The sequence below is a fragment of the Muntiacus reevesi genome, chromosome 4 (genome assembly GCF_963930625.1).
Source record: "Muntiacus reevesi chromosome 4, mMunRee1.1, whole genome shotgun sequence".
NCBI classification, from domain to species: Eukaryota; Metazoa; Chordata; class Mammalia; order Artiodactyla; family Cervidae; genus Muntiacus; species Muntiacus reevesi.
The window spans coordinates 76,456,814-76,478,244 of NC_089252.1; the positions used below are offsets into that span (position 1 = coordinate 76,456,814).

Genomic DNA, 21,431 nt, shown 5'->3' on the forward strand with positions numbered 1-21,431 from the left:
TAATAAAATTGGCACTCCAGGAAGAGGTTTGCTGGTTAACATCTTGGCATCTGGAGTCAAACTGTTGGGTTCTGTTCAATAAGTGACTTAACCTCTCTGAGCCTCAGATTCTTCATATGCAAAAGATAAAACAGTGCTTATCTCACAGGATTGCTGTGAGGATTAAATAAGATGATGCATGTAAATTACTTATCAATGTCTGATATGTAGTGAATACTCAAAGAAAATATCAGCTTTTTAAATATCCTTATTCAAAGAACTTGAACTAGATGGATTAGAGCAGATTTATACAGAATCATCTTAAAGCTGACCCCTTTTGAGGTCAAAAATCCCTTTTAGAATCTGATAAAAGCTATGGGCCTCTCTCCTCAGGAAAAATGTACACACATAAAGATTCACTTGTTTCTTAAAGTATTTGAAGAATATCTGAAGAAAGGTTAGATGAATGTGTGTTAGGAGGGGATGATCCCTAGCTGAAGCTGTCCTTGCTCCATCTTTCTCTCGGTGTGTCCCAGACCCTGGGCGTCCCAGCCTCCCTCCCCAAGACCCATGAGACAGAAGTGGAGTAAAGATCAGCTTTATTATTGGCAAGAAGGCAGGGAGGTGGTGACAGTGTCAGGCCCTTCTGTGGGTGATGGGGCAGAGGGCTCGACCAGCCAATACCGATCCTCCAAGCTGCTCTCCCAATGAGGTCCAAGGTTCCAGGTGCCTCTGATTTTGAGCAGAAGCAATGGGTGGGCAGGCGGGCAGACTGCTGGGCATTGGTTAGGTGGGCTATTTAGGGATGCTCTGTAGCTGGTGTCGGGCTGGGGGTGGCAGGGGGTGGCGGGCGAGGCTGGATGTCCCTGGTGCGCATATAGGACAGTAGCTGCTCTGGGATCTCCGCCAGCACATCCTTGGCAAGTCGGGCCATGCTCAGCACCTGGTTCCCCGATCGGTCGACATAGTCTCGGAATGGGACAAACTGCGACAGGCACGATCAGATATGGGTGGCCAGGAGAGAAGAGGACTGGGGAAGGTGGCAGGAGGGAGGCTTCCTCTTTGACCCCTAACATCTCTAAGTATCACTCTCTTTCCCACTTTATCTAGAGGAACTTTCTACATTTGCTTTTTCCCCACCCACTTTTTTTCCACCTTCTATTCACCCTTAAACCACCCTAATTTGGCTTCATGAAGTCTACTGAAACTGCTCTTGCTAACGAAGTCAACAGCACCATGTTCCCCAATCAGTCCAGCAGGCAATGATTGTCACACATCTTGCTGACTCCCCTTGAGCTTTCCATTACATTTCACCATAATCTTCCTGAACACTTCCCACTCTTGACACATTACATTCTTCTAGATTTTCTCTACCTTTCTGGATGCCTCCCTGAACCAACCCCAATGCTCTAGGTCTGCCTAATCTCTAAATCTGCTGCCTTTTCTTTCTTAATTCTCTTCCTGGGTGATTTCATACACTTTCAACATGTTTACAAACTGTTCCCTGGATTAAGAGGTACAAACTACTTAAATATAGACAAAATAAATAAGAAACAAGGATAAATTGTGTAACAGGGTATTGTAGCTTTTATCTTGTAATAACTTTAAATGGAGTATAAACTAAAAGCACTGAATCACTATTCTACATACCTGAAATTAACACAGTATTGTAAAGCAACTGTACTTCAATTTAAAAAAAAGACCCTGTTCCCTGATAACTTCTACAGTTATACATCCATCCCTACCTTCTTTTCTTTAAGGCCTAGAGTCACAACTTAGTTGCCCATATCACATCCCCTTTCATTTGTCTTGGATAACTCAAGCCCAATGTATTTACAGCTGAATTCTAGGCTTTTCTGCCAAATCTGCCCCTCCTCCAGCCTTTCCTTTCCCAGTAAGTGAAACTATCACTCACCCAGGGGCTCAGTCTAGGAAGCTAAGAATCATTCTTGAAGCCCCCCTGACTCCCTGTTACCATTTAATCAAATATTCAATTCTCATACATTTTTTCTTAAATTGTCTTTTGAACCTGTTTCTCCTCTCCATCCTCACCGCTCCTATTCCCATCCAAATCCCTGGACTGCTTCGAAGGCTTCCTCACTAACAGATCTCCCTGCCTTCTCCCTCGTCCTGCTGCAGTCCACGTTCCTGCAGCCTCTCTGCATGTCTCAAATGTGAAACTGACCATCTTACTTTTCTATCTAAAATCCTTCAAGAGCTTTCTAATTATTTCAGAACAAAGCCCCAAACTTCACCATGACTGGCAGGGCCTTGCCTTCCTCTTCCTCTCACTGCTGTGATCCTGCCACTCAGGCCTCTTGCCTTCTCCATGATTGGGCCAGTTATTTCGAACCTAAGGGCCTTCTCACCTGCTGCTCTCTGCTTGTTATGCTTATACCTTGCTTTAGATTTCAGTTCCAATGTCATTTCCTCGTAGTAGCCTTCCCTGACAATCCTGCCTAATCAAATCCTGGTTACAGACTCTTACTGTGGCATTTGCTGTCCCTCTGGAGCACTTAGCACAATCTAATGAACTGTGCCATTATTATTGGCTGGCTCCACTAGAGGGCAGGTGCCTTGGGGATCTCTTACACTACGAATCCACCATGGCTGCAGCAACCTGCCTGTTTCTCAAAAAGAATTTGTTGAATGAATGTAGGAAGGCTGAAAGAGTGAAGGGAAGAAAGGTAAGTGATTAAGAAGGCAGTAAAGGGGCTGCCCTGGTGGCCCAGTGGTTAAGCACCCACCTGCCAATGCAGGGAACACAGGTTCAATCCCTGGTCCAGGAACATCCCACAGGCCTTGAGGCACCTAAGACCTCGAGTCACAACTACTGAACCCATGGTCTAGAGGCCATGGGTCACAGAGCCCAACCTCTACAACAAGAGAAGCTCACACACCTCAACTAGAGAGTAGCCTCCACTCCCATAAATTTGAGAAAGCCCCACGTGCAGCAATGAAGACCCAGCAGAGCCAATAAATAAATAAAAATTGAAAAAAAAAAAAAAAGAAAGGAAGGCAGTAAAGGGGAATGGCTGCTAACTTAGCCCCTCCTTCCCACCATGCCTTTTGACACCATGACTTTCTTTTGACCCCATGATATCAGGTCTACCTGAACAATGTCGCGCTCAGCATAGCGTCCCCTAGAGGACACGCGCACATCATCACCGTCCAGCTCTTCCATAGCTGCAGGAAAGACACCCCTCAGCTGATTGGCCTTTCCCACAACAACCCATGCTACCCCCTGCCTCTTAGCTCCCCTTTGGAGTCATCAAGAGACCACCTAATGAATGTATCAAAGTCCTACAGATATTAGGCACTGTAATGGAGTTATTATTATTCCCTCCCAGGCATTCCATCATCCTAGGAACCCCAGGAGGAAAGTATTTGTATCAACAACCTCGGTTATAATGAGGAAATGGGTTCAGAGAAGGTCTGACTTGGCCAAGGCATCCAGGCATCCATCCTATCTTCTCTATGAGACAGGCCTGGGTTCCCAGATCCTCCTCTGTTTTCCCCAGTTCTTGGTCCCACTCATGAAAACCCCCCATCTTACTCACCTTCAAACATGGCCGGTCCCACACCGACAATAATGATAGACATGGGCAGTGATGAGGCCTATGAGGGGAAAGAGGGTAACTGGTTGGGGTGAGCAGCCATAACAAGGGAAGTGACTGTTGGGGGACAGTTCTCTCTGTGTGTGATATTTCGGCACATCTTATAAGCAGAGGCACTGATTTCTCTTTGTGCCAGACTATCTTTTCAAGTATGTCTGCATGTGTAACAGCCTTGAAAGATACAGGGTCTTCCTATACATAGTAAAGGGCGGGTTTGTTTACTGTCCAGTATGATAAAATGTCTCCTGCTGGAGCAAAGGGCAGGCATGCTTACTGCCCATGATAAAAGGGTCAGGCTTTCTACACTCAGGGTTTCTGTTCCATAATACAACCCACTAGTCATCTGGCCCTTGGCACATTATCTTCTGGGAAGTGGGACTTAGTGAATCAGAGCCAATGCTGATAGTTGAGCTGTTGCTATTGCTGGGAATAGTGGCATGTGGAATCTCAATTCCTCGACCAGGGATTGAACTCATGCCCCCTGCAGTGGAAGTGTTGAGTCTTAACCATTGGACTGCCAGAGAAGTCCCACGCACCTTTGCTTTTGATCCAGAAGTCTGTGTCCACTGCCAGCATCCATGAAATTGGCAGCCTGACTTGTTAACTTGCATGTAGGGCAAAATCTCCACCCCTGGACAGTTATTAGCAGTGACCCCTCCCGGCCAAACCTCCTCAGACTTACACTGACGATGGCCTCCTTTGTCTGCGTCATGTCAGAGATGACCCCATCAGTTATGATGAGCAGAACGTAGTACTGGGAACCATCAGAGATCTTGGCTGCAGCCCTGGTGGAGAGGCTAAGATCAGAATTCAGCTGAAAGCCCAAAGAGTCCAAAGAAATGTCTATCCCTAAAACGTCCACAGCCGGCCTGGTAAGCAGGGGACAAGGACTGGGGCTTCGGAAGCTCATGCTCCTTCCCCAGAGCTGGCTGCCTGCCCCCTCCTACCATCCCTCCAGTAACACTCACAGAGCATTTACTATGGTAGCTACTGTGTTAGGTAGGCTATGTTGGGCATTGTGAGAAAGCAACAGTCCCCCAAATCCTCTTGACAATGGACAGTGAACCAACAATCACAGAAATAGCTGTAGAATTGCATTTGTGAGGAGAGTTAGGAGAGAAAAAGCTACTGCTATGACAGCATCCCGTAGGGGATCTTGACATGGCCCAGGTCAATGAAGACTTCTTTAAGGAAACAATGTTTGAGGATGAAGGAGAAGAGGAGGGAGAGGAGGCTAAGTGAAGGGGAGGGGGAGGTCATTCCAGATAGAAGGAACAGCATGGACAAAGTCCCTGTAATGAGACTGGAGGAAGTCTACCCTGTCTGGAGTCCAGAAATTGAGGGGAGCAGCATGGACCATATGATTGCAATGGGGTGGGGCCCAGATCACACAGGACTTTGTTGGCCCTGGAATGATCCTGGTGTTTATACAAGAACAAGACCAAAATGAAAAAAAAAAAAAAAAAAAAAGAACAAGACCAAAGACTGAAGGCCTTCTTTCTCCCCTTTCTCACCCATTTCTCCTCCTCCCTTCTCCCTTCTGCTCGTCACATCCCATTGCCTCGGCTTCTGGGTCCTCAGCCAGTGTAACAGCTGCTCCCAGTCTTTTTCCTTCTCTCACTATTAGTCCTTGACTCCCAAGATTTTTTGATCTGAAGTGAGTTCAGAAGTCATTGAGACCAGTCCCCTTATTTTATACATAAGAGAAACAAGACCTCAGACAGCACAAAGGCCATGGCAGACTCAGTCTCTTGACTTCCAGTCTCAAGCCCTGTGAGGATTGGAAAGGATGGAGCTGCACTATCCAGTAAGACAGTCCCCAGCTCATATGGAAATTTATATAAATTAAGTTAGATAAAATTATCTCAGTTACTTGTTTGCTCGAGCAACACTCCAGGTGCTCACCATCTGTATGTGGCTGGGAGCTACCATACAGGACATCACAAGACACAGAACATCTCCATCATTGCATCCATCACTGCAGAGTTCTGTCGGACAGTGCTGATATCTAAGCTTGATATAAAAAATCCAGAGGAAAGCATAGTGGAAGTGGAGAATTCAAACAGCTACAGTTCATTTTACCCGGGGCCCAGGGTGGGCGTGGGCCATGATCCTCCCTAGCAGCTTTGCTCTTTTCCTGAATTCTGGCTGCGGCCTCTTCATAGGCTTGGGCTGCCACCGTTTCCTGTCATTCGCTCATTCCGCAAATAATCACTGCACACCTGCTGTGTGTCAGGCACCAAGTTGGTGCCGAGCCTGCAGCAGAGAATTGGCTGTTGACCTGGGGGAGACGGATGCTTACAGCACGGCGATGCCATGAGGCGAGGGCTTTGAGGACATGAGGTCTAACCTAAGACCTGAACAGTGAGTAGGAGTTAGCTAGGATGAGGTGGAGGCAGAGGTAGGGTGGGGGAGAGTCTCCAGAGAGAAAGAATGGCGTGTGCAAACCGAGAGAGAGTGTTCGGGGAGCTGCAGGTAGGATATAGAAGGAGGAGGTCAGAGCAATGGGAGCCCTCACAAGGGATCTGTGAGCAGGAGCATGAGGGGTGGTGCGGGAGGGTTTGGGGACTTGGGAGACACATCCGTGGCTCCCTGCAGGAGCCTGGCACCCCCAAGGCCATTTAGACCTGGAGCTGGGTGACAGGCCGGGGAAAGCCAGTCTGCGCCCCACCTGTCTGTGGGGTGGCAGACAACGAAGCGGCATCTGTGATCATCAAAATCATGGCTGCACACTTGACATACGTGACCTGATGGAATCCTCACCACCATTTAAGAGGTGGGCACATTTGTTATTCCAAAGTAAAGTGTACAGGCATGAGTAATAACATTCCAAAGGGGTGGTGAAGCCAGGGCCCCAGTCCACACTTGACAGACTAAGCCTAAAACCTGAGCTCTTGATGCCTCTAGGCTTCATTCCCGCCTGCTCTTTGGCTACTCCTCCATGCACACTGCACATTCTGATCTAGCTGTACTGTTCACTGTCTACCGAGCTTGCCCCTTCATGCCTCTGTGCCCTTCATATGCAGTTCCTGCCGCCAGGCCTGCTCTGCACATCTTCCTCTGATAAAGTCCAGTTCGCCCTCTGCACCCAGCCAAGCAGTCAGGTCCCTCCACAACTAGGCTGCCTTGGGTCTCTTGGATGCCACCCACCAAGATGGGCTGCATGCCCTCCATGGGTTCTTACACCCATGAGTGTACCAACATGTATGCCAAGGGGAACCCAAGGTCACAGGATACCTAAAGCACCCATTACACTATATGATCTGGTGGATAAAGCTAGATGTCTCTAAGTATACTTAAAACACACCTCCCCACACCTTAAATTATAGCAAATATGGACACAATGTCAGAAGCATGTAAAATTTGCATGAATTGTTAAGATAAAATATGGGGATTTCAAAGACATTTTCAGGTTGGCTGCTTTTAACCCGGCCCCCAGTTACCCCTAGGGGAAGCAGTTGTTTGCCTTTGCCAATAGGCGATTTGCTGGAAAAATCTGGGAAGCTCTGGCCTGTAGAAGGTAATGATTTATTTATATTTCTGTCTCCTGAGCCAAGGCGGGAGACCTCAAGGACAGAGACTAGATCTGATTCATCTGAGTGTCCAGTGCCCCAGCAGATAACTGAGCACATGCGGATGCCCTTTGAATAGTAATAATGATAATAATCGTAATAGCTCACACCTATACCACTTACCATGTGGCAGGCACCGTTCTATGTGCCTGACAAATATTAAGTTAGTCCTCACAACAGCTCTGCTGCTGCTGCTACTGCCAAGTCGCTTCAGTCGTGTCTGACTCTGTGCGACCCCATAGACGGCAGCCCACCAGGCTCCCCTGTCCCTGGGATTCTCCAGGCAAGAACACTGGAGTGGGTTGCCATTCCCTTCTCCAATGCATGAAAGTGAAAAGTGAAAGTGAAGTCGCTCAGTCGTGTCCGACTCTTCACGACCCCATGGACCGCAGCCCACCAGGCTCCTCCCTCCATGGGATTTTCCAGGCAAGAGTACTGGTGTGGGGTGCCATTGCCTTTTCCACACAACAGCTCTATGATGTACCTATTATTATTCTCATTTGCAGTTGAGGAAAGAGACACAGAGAGGTTCAGAGTCCTACCCAAAGTGACACAGCTAGTAAGTAGTAGAGTGGGTGTATTAACTTAGTCTAGCTCTACAGCCCACATTCATGCTACATTTTTCTTTATGGAATATTCATTGAATCAGTAAATGAATGAGTGAATCAGTGAATTTGCCCAAGATAATATTTAAATCTGTTTAATAGCAATAACAAAAGAAAATGTGCTCAGGTCCCATTATTAAGTGAAAAGATCAGTAGTGAAATGTTATATCAAATTTGACTGCCATTATGGCTACATAAGGAAAAGACTATCATTAACTATATATATATATAGTTATATTATACATGTTATATATATAACTATGTATATATAACATATATATATACACACACACATATATATATATATATATATATCTCCACATTCTCATGGACCATTTTCTGGGTCATTTCTTAATTTCTCCATCCTTAAAATTTCAACAGCAATGTTACATTACTTTTGTAATTAAAGAAACTATTATCTCATGATGAATTAGAAGATAATCTAATCTTTATTAGAGGAAAAGGGAGTCTCTAGATATATATATATATATATATATATCTCCCTGAAATTCTTCCACTTTTATTATTTTTTTTGTTTCATCTTTTTACTTTCAAGTTTTCTGAGGTATCTTGTTTTACATGGGTCTCTTCTATTTAGCATATAGTATGTATGTGAAAATCACTCAGTTGAGTCCAACTCTTTGCAACCCCATGGACTCTATAGTCCATGGAATTCTCCAGGCCAGAATACTGGAGTGGGTAGCCTTTCCCTTCTCCAGGGGATATACCCAACCCAGGGATCGAACCCAGGTCTCCCATATTGCAGGCAGATTCTTTACCAGCTGAGCCACAGGGAAGTCCAGGAATACTGGAGTGGGTAGCCTATCCCTTCTCTAGGGCATCTTCCTGATCCAAGAATTGAGCTGAGGTCTCAGGCAGATTCTTTACCAACTGAGCTCTCAGGGAAGCCCTTAGCATACAGTAGAATTATTATTTTTTTAATCAATCAGAGAAACTTTTTCTTTTAATAGGTAAATTTATCCAACTTAAGTTCATTGACATACGTTCGGTTTTAGTTCAGTCATTTTATTTTATTTGCATTAAAAATCATTTGATATGTAAGTTGGATTTTCTTTGCTTTGTGTTTTTATTATGAAAATTTGGAGTTACTCTTCTATTTTTAGAAGTTACTCTTCATCGTTAATCTACAACTTGAGCTCATTTTAATCTACCATGAGCACTGACTATGGGCCAGACACTGTGCTAATTATTCTTATATTGTTACCCTAATTTTAAATCCCCAATATCCCTATAAAAATAAGATGCTCTTAGCATCCATTATTATACCCATTTACATGGATGAGATGGAGGCTTAGAAAGAAGTTAAGTTGCTTCAGGTCAGATAAGGTTAGTGACGGTGGACCCAGGGTCACTCCTAGGTTTGATGCCAAAGCTTGTGCCTCATCCACTGTTCTATAGGTCCTTCTCTCTTCCCCAAATTTGAGGCCTGGTTTGTTGTTCCCAGGAAGTGGGGTTGGGGCAGTTCACTGACACTCTTTCTACCTCAGAATAAGGCCTGATGTAACCTTATACCAGAGCTTGGCCAACACTGAAACTTTCACCCTCTCCCCAAAGCCTAAATTCACTATCCTTGGGAAGTCAATCCCCTGTCTGGTCCCCTTAATTTCCCCCAGGTCCATCCAGTTTCCTTACCTGGCCACCTGGTTGATGACAGGGGCGAAGTAGGTGGGCCCGTAGAGCTGCACTGTGCGCAGGCTCTGGAAGTAGCTCTCCAACACGCCCTCGATGCCTGCGCAGTTGGGGTCCTCATCATTGTTGTTCTGTCAGGGAAGATGCCCTGCTGGACTGATCCCAGCTCACTCTTGCCTTTCTCCACCGCTCTCTTTCATACTCCCCTCCAGACTCCAACCCAGCTCCCCTCCTTGTTCTGCCACCCTCCCCTAGATCCTGCTCTTCTGCAGTGTCCTTGACCCTTAGAAGAAAATCTAAGTAGAAGAATTTTGTTAACTTGGGTGGGCCAGATTCCAGAGTGTGGAGTCTAGGCTCTGGCCCATACCGTACCAGGGGGAACTGGTGGGAGATCCGTCCCTCTGGAGGGAGCTTGGCGCCAAAGCCGTAAGCTGGGAAGAGCTTGTCACTGTCATAGTCCTGGATGATTTCTCCCACTGCCTTGAGGGCCATGGCATAGGCACTGAGCTGATAAGGACTCATATAGTGCAGGGAGGTGGGCTGCAGGGGATTCCCTGTAGGGAAACAGGAGCCCCACCTCATGGTCATCTTGATGATCTTGTCTGTTCACCTGCCTGTCTTTGTATGCATCTATGCGCTGCCTATCCATTCATCCACTCTTTATGCTGTTGTTGGTGTTTTGTCTCTAGGTCGTGTCCGACTCTTTCATGACCCCATGAACTATAGCCCGCCAGGATCCTCTATCCATGGAATTCTCCAGGCAAGAATACTGGAGTGGGTTGCCATTCTCCTCTCCAGGGGATCTTCCCAGCCCAGGGATTGAACCCATGTCACCTGTGTTGGCAGGCAGATTCTTTACCACCGAGCCTCCAGAGAAGCCTCTTTACCCATGTACTCCTTCATTATTTTACTCAGTCATCCAAATGTTCATTTTCAAACTATCCATGTACCAATCCCTATATCTATCCATCAGTTCATCCACCTGCTCATACATCTATTCACCTATCCACTGGCCATAAATCCGTCTACCTATTCATCTCTATACATCTGCTTCTCCATCTTCTTATCCAGTTAGCCACCCACCTGTGCATCCAGACACCAGCCTGCCATCTATCCACTTGCTCACCTGCCATTTCTCTTTCTTTCTCATCTGTCCATATAACCATGTTCTTTTGTCCATCTACTCATTCATCCATCTCTATTCATCCCATTCATTCACCTGTCTGTCCTCATATGGATCCATCCACTATCCACCTACCTGTCCACGAATCTATTTTCCCAGTTTAAACACCTGTCCATTTGTCCACCCACATGCCAGTTCATGCATCCACCTCCTCAGCATATTGTACTCACTCAGACCCATTGGCTCACACTATTCATCTATCTACCCACACAGTTATCCACCCATTTACCTATTCATCTGTTAGTACACTTCTGTTCCCTCCCATCCATTCATTTACTCATCCACTTCTCAAGCTACCTAGAGCTATTTATCCTTTCAATACTCTTTGATCCATTTACCCACTTACCTTTCTGTACTCTCTCCCACCGTTACCTCCACAACACTCCTGCCCCAGTATTAGCCTGACTGGGCCTTGCCTCAAGGCTGGGCTTCCTGGATAGGTTAACTGTTATTCCCAGGTTTTAATTCAGGCCTATCCCTAACGACTTCTTTAGAATCCCTCCACACCCTGTTCCCCCATCCATGCCTCACCATTGGAAGCTGTGAAGTCAATGGCTACTGTGAAGTTCAACTGTGTCCTGTTGGGGAAATAGATGGATTGAGAAATGAGGGACTAATACTTACTATACCAGGATTTCTCAAATACTTGTATGCATCTGAATCACCTGGGAGTCGTGTTAAAAGGCAAATTATGATCTGGATGGTCTGGGTGGAGCCTGAGATTCTACATTTCTAACAAAATCCCAAGTGAGACAGATGCTGTTGGCCAATGGAACACACTTTGGGGAGTGTGTTCCCACATGCCCCATCCATTCCTAAATGCCTACCTCGTGACATAATATGCATAATTTAATTTAACCCTTACTATAGCCCTAAAGTAGTAATTAACATCTCCATTCTACATTAAAATCAGGTTTAGAGGAAAAAAGTACCTTTCTGAGGTCTGCTTGCATCCACTAAACCAAGGAGAATGTCCCCTACAGCCTGCTTGTCTTTTCCTTCTCTCTTGGCCTCTCCCTCTTGCCTAGCCATATCTTCTGTCTGGGCTCCAGTAAGGCTACGGGAGACCACTGGTCTGTCATCTTCCCAGGGGGGCTGGAAGCTAGGGCTGAAAGGCAGCCCTATGGAGAGAACTACGATGGACAGCACTTTGCACTTTATAGTCTGCCACGTGTTTTCAAGATCTCATTGGATCCTGATCATTAATGAAGAGTAAAACTGAGGCTCAGAACTAGGAGAAACTCGTTGCTAGACTTTCAGTCCAGAGCTTGGCTGTGACTCACCCTCCCTTGATGTAATCGACAAAAGTGAACTCAGAGTCCACAGAAAAGGAGAGCAGCGTCACCTGTGGGACAGAAGAGGCAGCCCTGCTACTTGGAAAGGGTGGTTGCGCTAGAGAAAGGGAAAGAGGCACTCGACTCCAGCCCCTGACCCACCCTGTCCGATTTCTGAAAGGGCAAAAGGGGAAGCCATCAGAAACATACTTGGATTTCCAAAAGTATATTAAATCATGAAATAAAACTTAGGGTTCCCCCCCAGAAAAACCTGCAAAAGATTAAAGATCAAACAAATTTCCTTAGGTGAGAGGATAAACAAGAATAAAAAACAAAACAAAAGGAAAACTGAAATGATGCCACCTTGTATCCAACATCACTATGTGCAAGTAGTCTGCACCCATAGCTCTCCCATACCCTCACCGAGTGGTCATGCTGTGTGTCCCCATTCTGGGGACAGAAACGGAAGGATCCACAGAGGGCCAGAGCTCTAGGGAGTACTCACGGTTCCCGAGTTGACGTATTTCTTCTTCTTACATTTCTTCCGAGGGTTAAGTACCTAAGTGCAGTAAGGTAACGGTGATGGTGGGACACGAGAAGGGAAGCACAGACTGAGCACACTTGGGGTGGAGGCCTGGGAAAGCTGGGCGGGGCTGAGCTCTCACCTCATACACGGTGAACTGGTTCTGGGCCTTGCTCAGCTCTCGGTAGCTGGTGGTGAACTCACCGATGAAGTCGTGGCTGCAATGAGGCCAGGGGCAGGTAAGCGACTGCTGCTGGCTTGGAGCCACCCCTGAGACCAGTCTTTTACCCTCACTGTCCCCTGCCGCTACTTGGTCTGCCAGGCACTGGGCCTTGGGTCAGAAGAGAGACCAACCTAAGAAGGAGAGAAGGGAAGAGACGGTGTCCCCGAGAGACAACTGAGGGAACCTGGCATCTGTCATCACCATCTCTGGCTCCCAGGGCTACTCTGGGGTTCCTAGCGAGTGTGCTACATATTTCAGGGAACTGTTTGGTTTAATTATAGGAGAAGGCAGTGCTACCTACCTTCCATCCCGGTCCCAGTCATATACATCAATCTTCACCGTTCTGAAGTGTAGGAGATAAACATAGGCTAGGTTTGTAGGATAAATCTGAGACACCCCCACCCATCTAGTCAAGATGATCTTGACTATACACAGATCATCCTTCCATCCATCCATTTGTCCTTCTATCAACCTTCCTCCCATCTGTCTTATCCATTTATCAGTCCACAAATGTACACAGCTATCTACTGACACTATCATTATTACTACTGCTGCTGCTGCTATTTGTACCACTGTTACTATTCTTTACTACTGATTTTAAAAAAATCTTTTGGCCACACCGCCTGGCTTGTGGGATCTTATTTCCCTGACCAGGAACTGAATCCAGGCCCTCAGCAGTGAAAATGCAGAGTCCTAACACTGTACCACTAGGGAATTCCTTTGCTTCCCCAGTGGCTCAATAGGTGAAGAATCCACCTGTAATGCAGGAGATGTGGGTTTGATCCTTGGGTCAGGAAGACCCCCTAGAGTAGGAGATGGCAACCCACTCCAGTATTCTTGTCTGAAAAATCCCATGGACAGAGGAGCCTGGTTGGCTATAGTCCAGAGGGTTGCAAAGAGTCAGACACAACTGAGTACACACACACACATTCCAGGCATTGTTCTCAGCACTTTCACTGACTAATTTAACAAGTACTCTATAAAGCAAGTATTAATACTATTACTACTTTTGAATAAGGACACTGAGGCCCAGAAACCAGTAACTTGACTAAGGACCATAACAAGTAAATTGCTGAGCTGAGATTTAAACTCTGACATCCTGGTTCCAAAGACTATGTTCTTTTTTTTTTTCCCAAAGATCATGTTCTTAACAGCTATGCCTAAGTCATCTTACATGGCCACTGACCTATGCAGCAGTTCATTCAACCATCCATCCTGCCATCTAATCACCCTTTTACCCATACAAATTTACCAATCAATTACTTATTAAACTCTATCACCCATATAACTAAACATCCCGCCCTTCAATGACTCACTGATACATACAAGTGTCTATCTGTATCTCCACGCATCTGCCCAACCAAACACTCAGCCATCTGGTATTTGTCTATCTAATCAACCACTCGTCTACATAACCGTCTACTTATGGGCCCACTCACCTATCTTCATACTGCCCATTTGTGAATTTATATGGTCAGCCTGTCCATCTACTTTACACTCACCCATCCATTCCCTCTACCACCCGTTCACCTGTCTATCCATTAATGTACCTGTCATTCCACCTGTTTACTCCCCTGCCTTTTCAGTCACCCCTCTGCCTCTCCAACCAACCACCGATCTCTCATATACCCATCCAGCCTCTCATGTATTTAGCCATCCATCCATTAATCCACCCATCATCTATCCATCCACTAATCCATCCAGCAGTCCATTCACTCATTCATCTGCTATCCATTCATCCATCCCACCCACCGGTCCTCTTATACACCCATCCACATACCCATCTATTCATGCACCAGTTTATCCATTCACCTGATTATCTATCCATGTATCTGCTCATTCACTTATTCATTTGCCCTTTCATCCATTCATCCATCCACCTATCCATCTGTCCATCTACCTATTCATCCATGTGGCTATCCATCTGCCTTCCCAGGAACCCATCTCCATGTCCAAAACTCTGTCTCACTGAGTAGGATCCTCCAGTGCTATTATGGCACTTCTACCTTCATTCTTCAGCCCAAGAACCCCACTCTCACACCCTTGTCCCCTTACTCCTTAGCTTATACTGATGCAGACCTGTCATAGTCTCCATTGCACAAGGCCCGCACAGGGATGCTGAAGGGCTGCCATACAGGATTCAGCGTGTTTTTCACAACCTCTGTCTTGTGGCAGATGGTGAACCTGGAGAGGACAAGAGGACTGGAACCTGCCTTTGGGGTAGGACTGAGCCCAGAGACAGGGCCTGATATGCTTGGTTTAAGCACATATTGGGTGCTGCCTTAAGTGGATTCTGGGCTCAGGTCCTGATGGAGTCTAAGAGCCCTCATGGGCCCACGGCAATGAGGGAGCAGTGACTCACGTGCCATCCTCATTGCTCCTGTAGAACACGAGGAAGGGGTCTGATTTCCCAAAGAAGTCCTTCTTGTCCAGTTTGTTTGCACACAGCTGCATGGTGGCAATATCCTGTGGATGAGGTTGGACTATTGATGCTCAAATTGCCCCCAGACTCAGACAGCCCGCTAAAGGGAGTTTGGGGAGAGAAGAGAGCCTCCTGGGTCTAGCATGTGGCCCTTACTGACCCGACAATTGCTAAGCTCCTCTGCAGTCAGCAATATGGTCCCACACTTCTTGCCTGGTACACCCCTGGAAGCAGAAAAAGCCTCTTTGTGAGGGGGGAGAGTAGGAAACAAGGATTGGGGTGGCCAATCTGGGATTGGGTAGGCCAGGGGATTCAGTTTGCCATGTATTGACTGTCCTGAGTGTTTCCATCTCTGGTGGGGTAGGACCTGACTTGGACTGGGGAGGGTCTCTGGTCTGGAAGGAAGGGGTTAATTTAGCCTGTGTGGATATCTCATAATGGTAGCATGGGAAACATAGGATTTAGAGTTCTGGGCAAGTTGTTTTTCCTTTCCTTGGGCCCTTGGTTTTCTCTTTATGTAATGGGAATCTTGTCCACCTCTTAGGGTTGTGAAAAGATCAGAATGAATGTATGGAATAAAAAGCAGTTGGTAAGCTTGGTAGATATGAAGGTGGTTCTGTTTCTCAAAGCAGACTCTGCTTATATGCCAGGCATTGTTTTAGGTACAATTTGGCCAGTTGGCACCTTCCAGCTCTGCCAGACCCTGCCTTCAGGGAGTTTCCAGGGGCAGGTGGGATGTCAAGGCCAATAGGCAAGTAGAGCGTGATGTGATGCAACAGTCCTGAATGAGGGAGAGCAATTATTACCCAGATCTGGGGCAGAAGGACTGGTTTGTTAGGTCAAAGATGCTGTGCTTTCAGAAGATTGTGAAGAGTGAGATCTAAAAGACCAGGGCAGCCTTATCCTCTTCTGATCCAAGAAGGGACACTTGCATATGCCTGGACACCCATCCCCAACTTGCTTTGGGTCTCCAAGCAGTCAGAGGCCTTGTGGATATGGGCCTGCCAACCCTAAACTCCAGGAGAGCCAAAGTGTGACAGAGAGGAAGCTAGGTTGGGAGTATTCTCAGTTCAAGTTTTGATTCCAACTTGCCATGTGATTTTCGTCATCTTTAATATGAGAATTTGAACCATTTCGTTGGCTCTTGATCTCTGACTCTCTGTGCTTTAAAAAGATAGCATGTAATGAGTGCAGGGACTCTCCACCTGCACACCCAGAAGCGAGTCACTGATGCTACTGCCTTCTCACTGTTCTTTCTCTCCTTAATGTTCTCCCTCATCTCCTCACCCAGTGTGAATTCCAGTCACTCTGGACTATAATAATCACTCCCTTGCATCCTACTCCTTTCCCCTAGCCCTTCTCTCACTTCTGTCTACTTATTTGGCAGAACCACAGCCTGAGTTAATTTCAGTTCTCTGCCTAACCCATACCACACCTGTGCAACTGGATATGGCCAGAGGAAAACCCACACTCATTTTAGATGTGTGACCAAAAGGGTCAAGAAGGTCCTTAATCAGACTGTGCATTCTGAGTCCCTTCACTCTCCAGTGCTGTGAGATGGCGCTTGCACTCCTCCTCCTCTCTCCTCAACCCAAAAAGCCTCCTCCTCCGTCCTCACTCTCAGCCAATGACCTTGTTTCCTACTTCACTGACAAAGCTGAAGCAACCAGAAGACAGTGTCCACAGACCCACCAGACACCTACCCTGCCTCCAGTATCTTCTCCCACACGAGGCCTTCCTACCGTTGCTATAAATGACTACCATGTGCCTATTTATCCCTCCCCTGTGTGCTACATTCCACACCCTCCCTCTTGCCTGTACAGAGACATCACTCCAGCAACTGTCCCCCCTTTTTTTTGATCATGGCATGAGGCATGTGGGATCTTAGTTCCCCGATCAGGGATCGAACCTACACCCTCTGTGCTGGAAACAGAGTCTTAACCACTGGACCACCAGAGAAGTTCTTTCCCTCTTTGTATTATGTCAGATTTTCAGATTCTACTAGATCATTCCTATTAGCGTACAAATGTGATATAATTTTTTTCAGGTTAAAATATTACAAACCTCTTCTTGATCTCACTTCCCTCTCCAGCCACCCCTCCTTTTCTCTTCTCCTCTTTGCAGTAAAATTCCTTGAAAGATTCCTAATTCCCATTTCTCCCTTCCATTCTCTTCTAAACCCCCCTAACCAGGCTGTTATCCAAACCTCTTCTTCAAAACTCTGACAAGCAGAGTCACCAGCGACTGCTGTCTTGCTAAACCCAATATCCAGTTCCCAATCCTCAGCTTTCTTGACTGCCGTAGCATTGACATGATCAGCCACTCTCTCGTCATTGATGCACGTCCTTTGCTTCCGGGACAGCACCACCCACTCTCGGTTATCCCATTTCATTAATGCTCCTTCTCAGTCTCCCTTCCTAGCTCCAACACATGGAGTTTTGGTCTTTGGTCTTCTCTCTCTTTCCTCACTCCCTTAGTGATCTCATCTAATCTCATGTCCTAAAAGAGCATGTAAGATTTATGTTTCTTATTGCCTATTTGACACATCTACTTGTCTAATAAAAATTTATGAGATTCAATACGTCATACTGAACTCCTCATTGACTTCCTCCCACAACTTACTCCTCCCTCACCTAAAAAAAAAAATCATCTCTATTTATGGCAACTCCATCTTTCCACTTGTTCAGGCCAAAGGCCTTGGTGTCACCCTCAACTCTTCTTATTCTCTCACGTCCATATTCAGTCTGTCAGGAATCTGCTGCTCAATCTTCAATTTATATCCAGAATCTAATTCTCTCCTCCTTCACTGCTGGCACCGTAGATTACTTCCACTTTTGCCCCCCGCCCCCCCAGGATGTAGTCTCAACCCAGCAGCATCCTTTGAAAGCAAGTTAGAGCATTCCTCTGCCCAGAACTCTCCACTGACTCCCAACTCAGAGTAAAAACTAAAGTCCTCACAGTGGCTCCCAGGCCCTAACCGTGAATTCACCAAGCTCACCTCCTCCTTTCTCCCCACTGCTTACCCAGTTCCACCTATACTGGCCTCCGTGCTGCTCTTTGAACACATCAGACTTCTGCACAGGCAGTTTCCTCTCCTGGAACATCCCTCCTCCAGATATCAGCACAGCTCACTCCATTACTTTCTTCAGATGATTGCTCCGAAGTTACCTCTCCATGAGGCCTCCTCAGCCCTCCTGTAGAACACTGCAGCACCCATCACCCTGCATTTCCGGTCACTCTAATTCTGTTCTACTTTCATTCCACAGCACTTCATGTCTTCTAGGACATTATGTAATTTACTTATTTATTATTTCAGTTTTGTACCATTTCTCTCCCTCTTCTGTTACATAAGCTCCCTGAGGGCAGGAGCCTTTGTTTCGTTCACCACTGCAACCCAAGCCACTTGAACAGTGGCTAAGGTAGAGTATATGCTCAGTAGTGTTTGTGGAATGGATAAATCCTTGGTACCCAGCCCAGGGTATAGCATACAAAATGTGCTAATAAATATTTAGTGAGTGAATGTAATGTAAATTCCAGAGAACTTGATTTAGTGAGGAAGACTTGGAAGTGGACCTTAAAGGTTGAATCAGATTCAGAAAAAGAGTGAGGAAAGAGAGTGAGAGAGAGAGGAGATATGTCAGGGCTGAGAGTGACTTGAGCAAAGCCCTGAAGATTGGATTTTCCCAGGAGGTGATGGGAGCCATTGAAGGCACCTGACCAGGGGAATCCCAGCCTCCAACAGTCAGCTGCATCTTTAGGAGAATTCGGAGGCCCGCCCCTCCCCCATTCCCCTTCAGGTTCAGCTCACGTGAGGGGTCGCTCAACTCGGCTGCCCTGGCCTCCGATCACCTCTCCCAGGGCCAGGAACGCTTGGCCCAGGAAATCCTGCACGGGGATACAGAGTCAGCGAGACAGGAGCGGCTGGTGGTGAGAGTCCCAGCCCAGCCCTGGTGATGATGCTGCACTGACCACTGTGACTGGAGGCAGTGGAACCACCCAGCCAGGGCTTCACAGGAGGGATGCGGTCAGACAAGCCGCCCTTCTTGGTCCTGATATCTGGAGCCCACGGCCTCTACTCTGCCAAGATACCATCCCACCCCACACCTTTCACACACACCACACGCTGACCCCGCCCAGCCCCATTCAGTCTCACCTTCTGAGGGTCCCAGCAGCAGTCGGGAAGGAAGAGTAGCAGTGAGTAAGAGGCACAGGCGGGAAACCGAGGCATGAACAGGAGAGGAGGGCAGGGAGGGCAGGTTCGGGGCCGAAGAAGGTCGAGTCGGGTTTGAGGGGTAGGAGGGTTCTAAGGAGGGTCGTTTAACACACAGTGAGCGCCGCCTGTGTGCCCAGCCTGCCCGTGAGGGAACGGTCGCTCACCGGTTTGGAGATGTTGGTTTTGGAGTCGACGTTGTACCTGGGAAGAGAGTGGAACCAACATGGGGCGGGGGTGGTGGGAGAGAGCCTGGAAAAGGGGTCCGATTTCGAGTCCAGGTTAAAGTTGTGGGTGGAGGGTGGGGCAGTCTTGTATCGGAATTCACCTGGACCTCCTTTGGACAGGAGTCGGGGTCAGAGGGAGTCAGACCTGGGCGAGTCAAGTCCGGGGCCTGCTGGGGGCAGGGTCACCTCAGAGGTGGGACTTAGAAAGGGGCGGAGCCAATTAAGGAGAAGGGTTGTCGGCAGGACTAGGCCTGGGGAGTGGCCAACCTAGACTTGGGGGCGGCGCTAAGCCTAGAGAGGAGTCCTTCAAAGTGCCACCGAACTGGGCCTGGGGGTGGAGCCAGGTCGGGGGCCCGCTGGGGGGTGGATCCAGGTTGGGGGAGGTCCAAGCCGGGTTTCTGGGCGGGGCTCACACATCGAAGCGCAGGTTTTGCTTTTCCTCAAAGAAGTAGTCGAGGACGAATTTGCGCACGAAGTCTGGGTTCAGTGTGTTGTCGATCACCTCGGTCCGTCCGAACTGAATGGGGAGTGGACAATCAGCACGGGGCCTGCTAAAGGGGGCAGGTGCTTCCCAGGCGCGGCCGTGGACTGGGTGAGGGTTCTAGGACTTACCTCCCGCCACTCCTGGCTGGCCCGGCTCTGCGTGTAAAGCACCACCACTGCAGGCGGGAGCGGGAGCGGGGGCGGGGAGGGAAGGACGTCAGGTCGGCCCGCCGCCCCCTCCCCGCCCCTCAGGTGCTCTCGGACCCCAAGTTCCCTCCCTCCCGACCCTGGTGCCGCCTACTGGGGTCGGACTTGGAGAAGGTGTCGAGGTCCAGCAGGTTTCTAGAGAAAGAGACAAACAGACGGACAGCGAGTGAATCATCCTGGAGCCCACCGCCGGTACCCTACCCAGAGGTGGGCACCTAGGGAGGCACGGGGTTCAAAGCACACCTCCCTCCCCCGTAACTACACCCTGCCGGGGTCCCGCGTTATCAGCACCCTGGACAACACCGGAAATCTCAGCCTAAGAGCTGTTTCTCTGCGGACTGGACGCGTCCAGACTGCCTGGAAGGGCCCAGGAAAGAGGGTTAGCCCCCAGAACTTTACCCTCCTGGGGCGCAGATCCTACTGGATCCCCGCGACCCATCCCTTCAAGCCGCAGGCTGAGCCCTCTTTTGTGGTTGGGGCTATTCAAGGGAACCCCCTCCCCGCGTCCGCTAGCAACTCCCCTGAGTCTGCATCCGCGATTTTCCCCGGCCCGGATGCTGCTTCTCCTGGGGTCTACCCTCTGCTCGCGCTGAGCCCCTGAACTGGGTGGTGCTGGGGCAATGCCTAAGCCCTCCCCGGCACGGCCCGCTCACCGGCAGGACACGGTAATTTCAATCTTGGTGGCCGGGACGCTGCGCTCGGAGGCTCCGCTGAAAGACATGGCTGGTCGGGTGGCCGGAGCTGCGGGAGGCTGCGAGACGGGGGCTGCTAGGGGCGGCGGCGGCGGCGGCGACGGCGGGGCCGGCCCATGTGCCGCCGCGGCGGTGGCGGCGGAGGCTGTGCTCCCTCCAGCCCTGCGTGCGCTCCGGTTGCTCGCGCCTTCACAGTGGCCGGCCGCGCAGCGGCTCCAGATGGCAATGCAGCCCCGCCCGGCCCCGCGGGGGGCCCCTACCCCATTGGAGCAGCCTCCTGTAGGCCAGGAACCTTACACAGATCCGAACTCCAATTCACTAGGTGGGAGAGTCCTCCCATTGCATCTCCCAGAGGAGAGAGCCAGGCCTGCCCCCACGAGCGCTGTCCAGGATGCTGACCGGTATCCTGGATACCTAGTGGGCACCGGGGTAAACTGCTCTTCCTGAGCTGCCCCTCAACAATCAGCTCTTCCCCTTGCCACTCGGGCCCTTCCTGTCTCTGAATAGGCGTAGTTACACATTTGTTCTCATTAGCTGTGTGACCTTGAGCAAGTTACTCAACAT

General features: G+C 48.5%; 1 protein-coding gene across 1 annotated transcript; it reads right to left on the bottom strand.

Annotated features, from left to right (window-relative positions):
* Window positions 1-636: 636 nt before the first annotated feature.
* CPNE9 (copine family member 9) lies at window positions 637-21,028 on the bottom strand. Its single transcript, XM_065933219.1, has 21 exons — window positions 20,829-21,028; window positions 20,270-20,310; window positions 20,098-20,144; window positions 19,899-20,002; window positions 19,426-19,462; window positions 19,202-19,204; window positions 18,857-18,933; window positions 15,209-15,272; window positions 14,989-15,092; window positions 14,706-14,810; window positions 12,928-12,969; window positions 12,546-12,621; window positions 12,386-12,439; window positions 11,890-11,951; window positions 11,138-11,184; window positions 9,796-9,977; window positions 9,427-9,554; window positions 4,279-4,381; window positions 3,540-3,597; window positions 3,092-3,165; window positions 637-964 (listed from the first exon to the last, which is right to left on the bottom strand). The coding sequence occupies exons 1-21, from the start codon at window positions 20,894-20,896 to the stop codon at window positions 779-781; spliced, it is 1,662 nt and encodes a 553-aa protein (XP_065789291.1). The 5' UTR covers window positions 20,897-21,028; the 3' UTR covers window positions 637-778.
* Between the last annotated feature and the right edge of the window lie 403 nt (window positions 21,029-21,431).

Excerpts from the sequence above, each read along its gene's own strand:
- CPNE9 (XM_065933219.1), bottom strand. The coding sequence starts at position 20,896 with ATGTCTTTCAGCGGAGCCTCCGAGCGCAGCGTCCCGGCCACCAAGATT. Across the intron at positions 11,952-12,385 it reads AATACGTCAACTCGGGAACC|GTGACGCTGCTCTCCTTTTC; the intron begins GTGAGTACTCCC and ends TCTGTCCCACAG. Across the intron at positions 3,166-3,539 it reads GGGACCGGCCATGTTTGAAG|CTATGGAAGAGCTGGACGGT; the intron begins GTGAGTAAGATG and ends TCTTTCCTGCAG.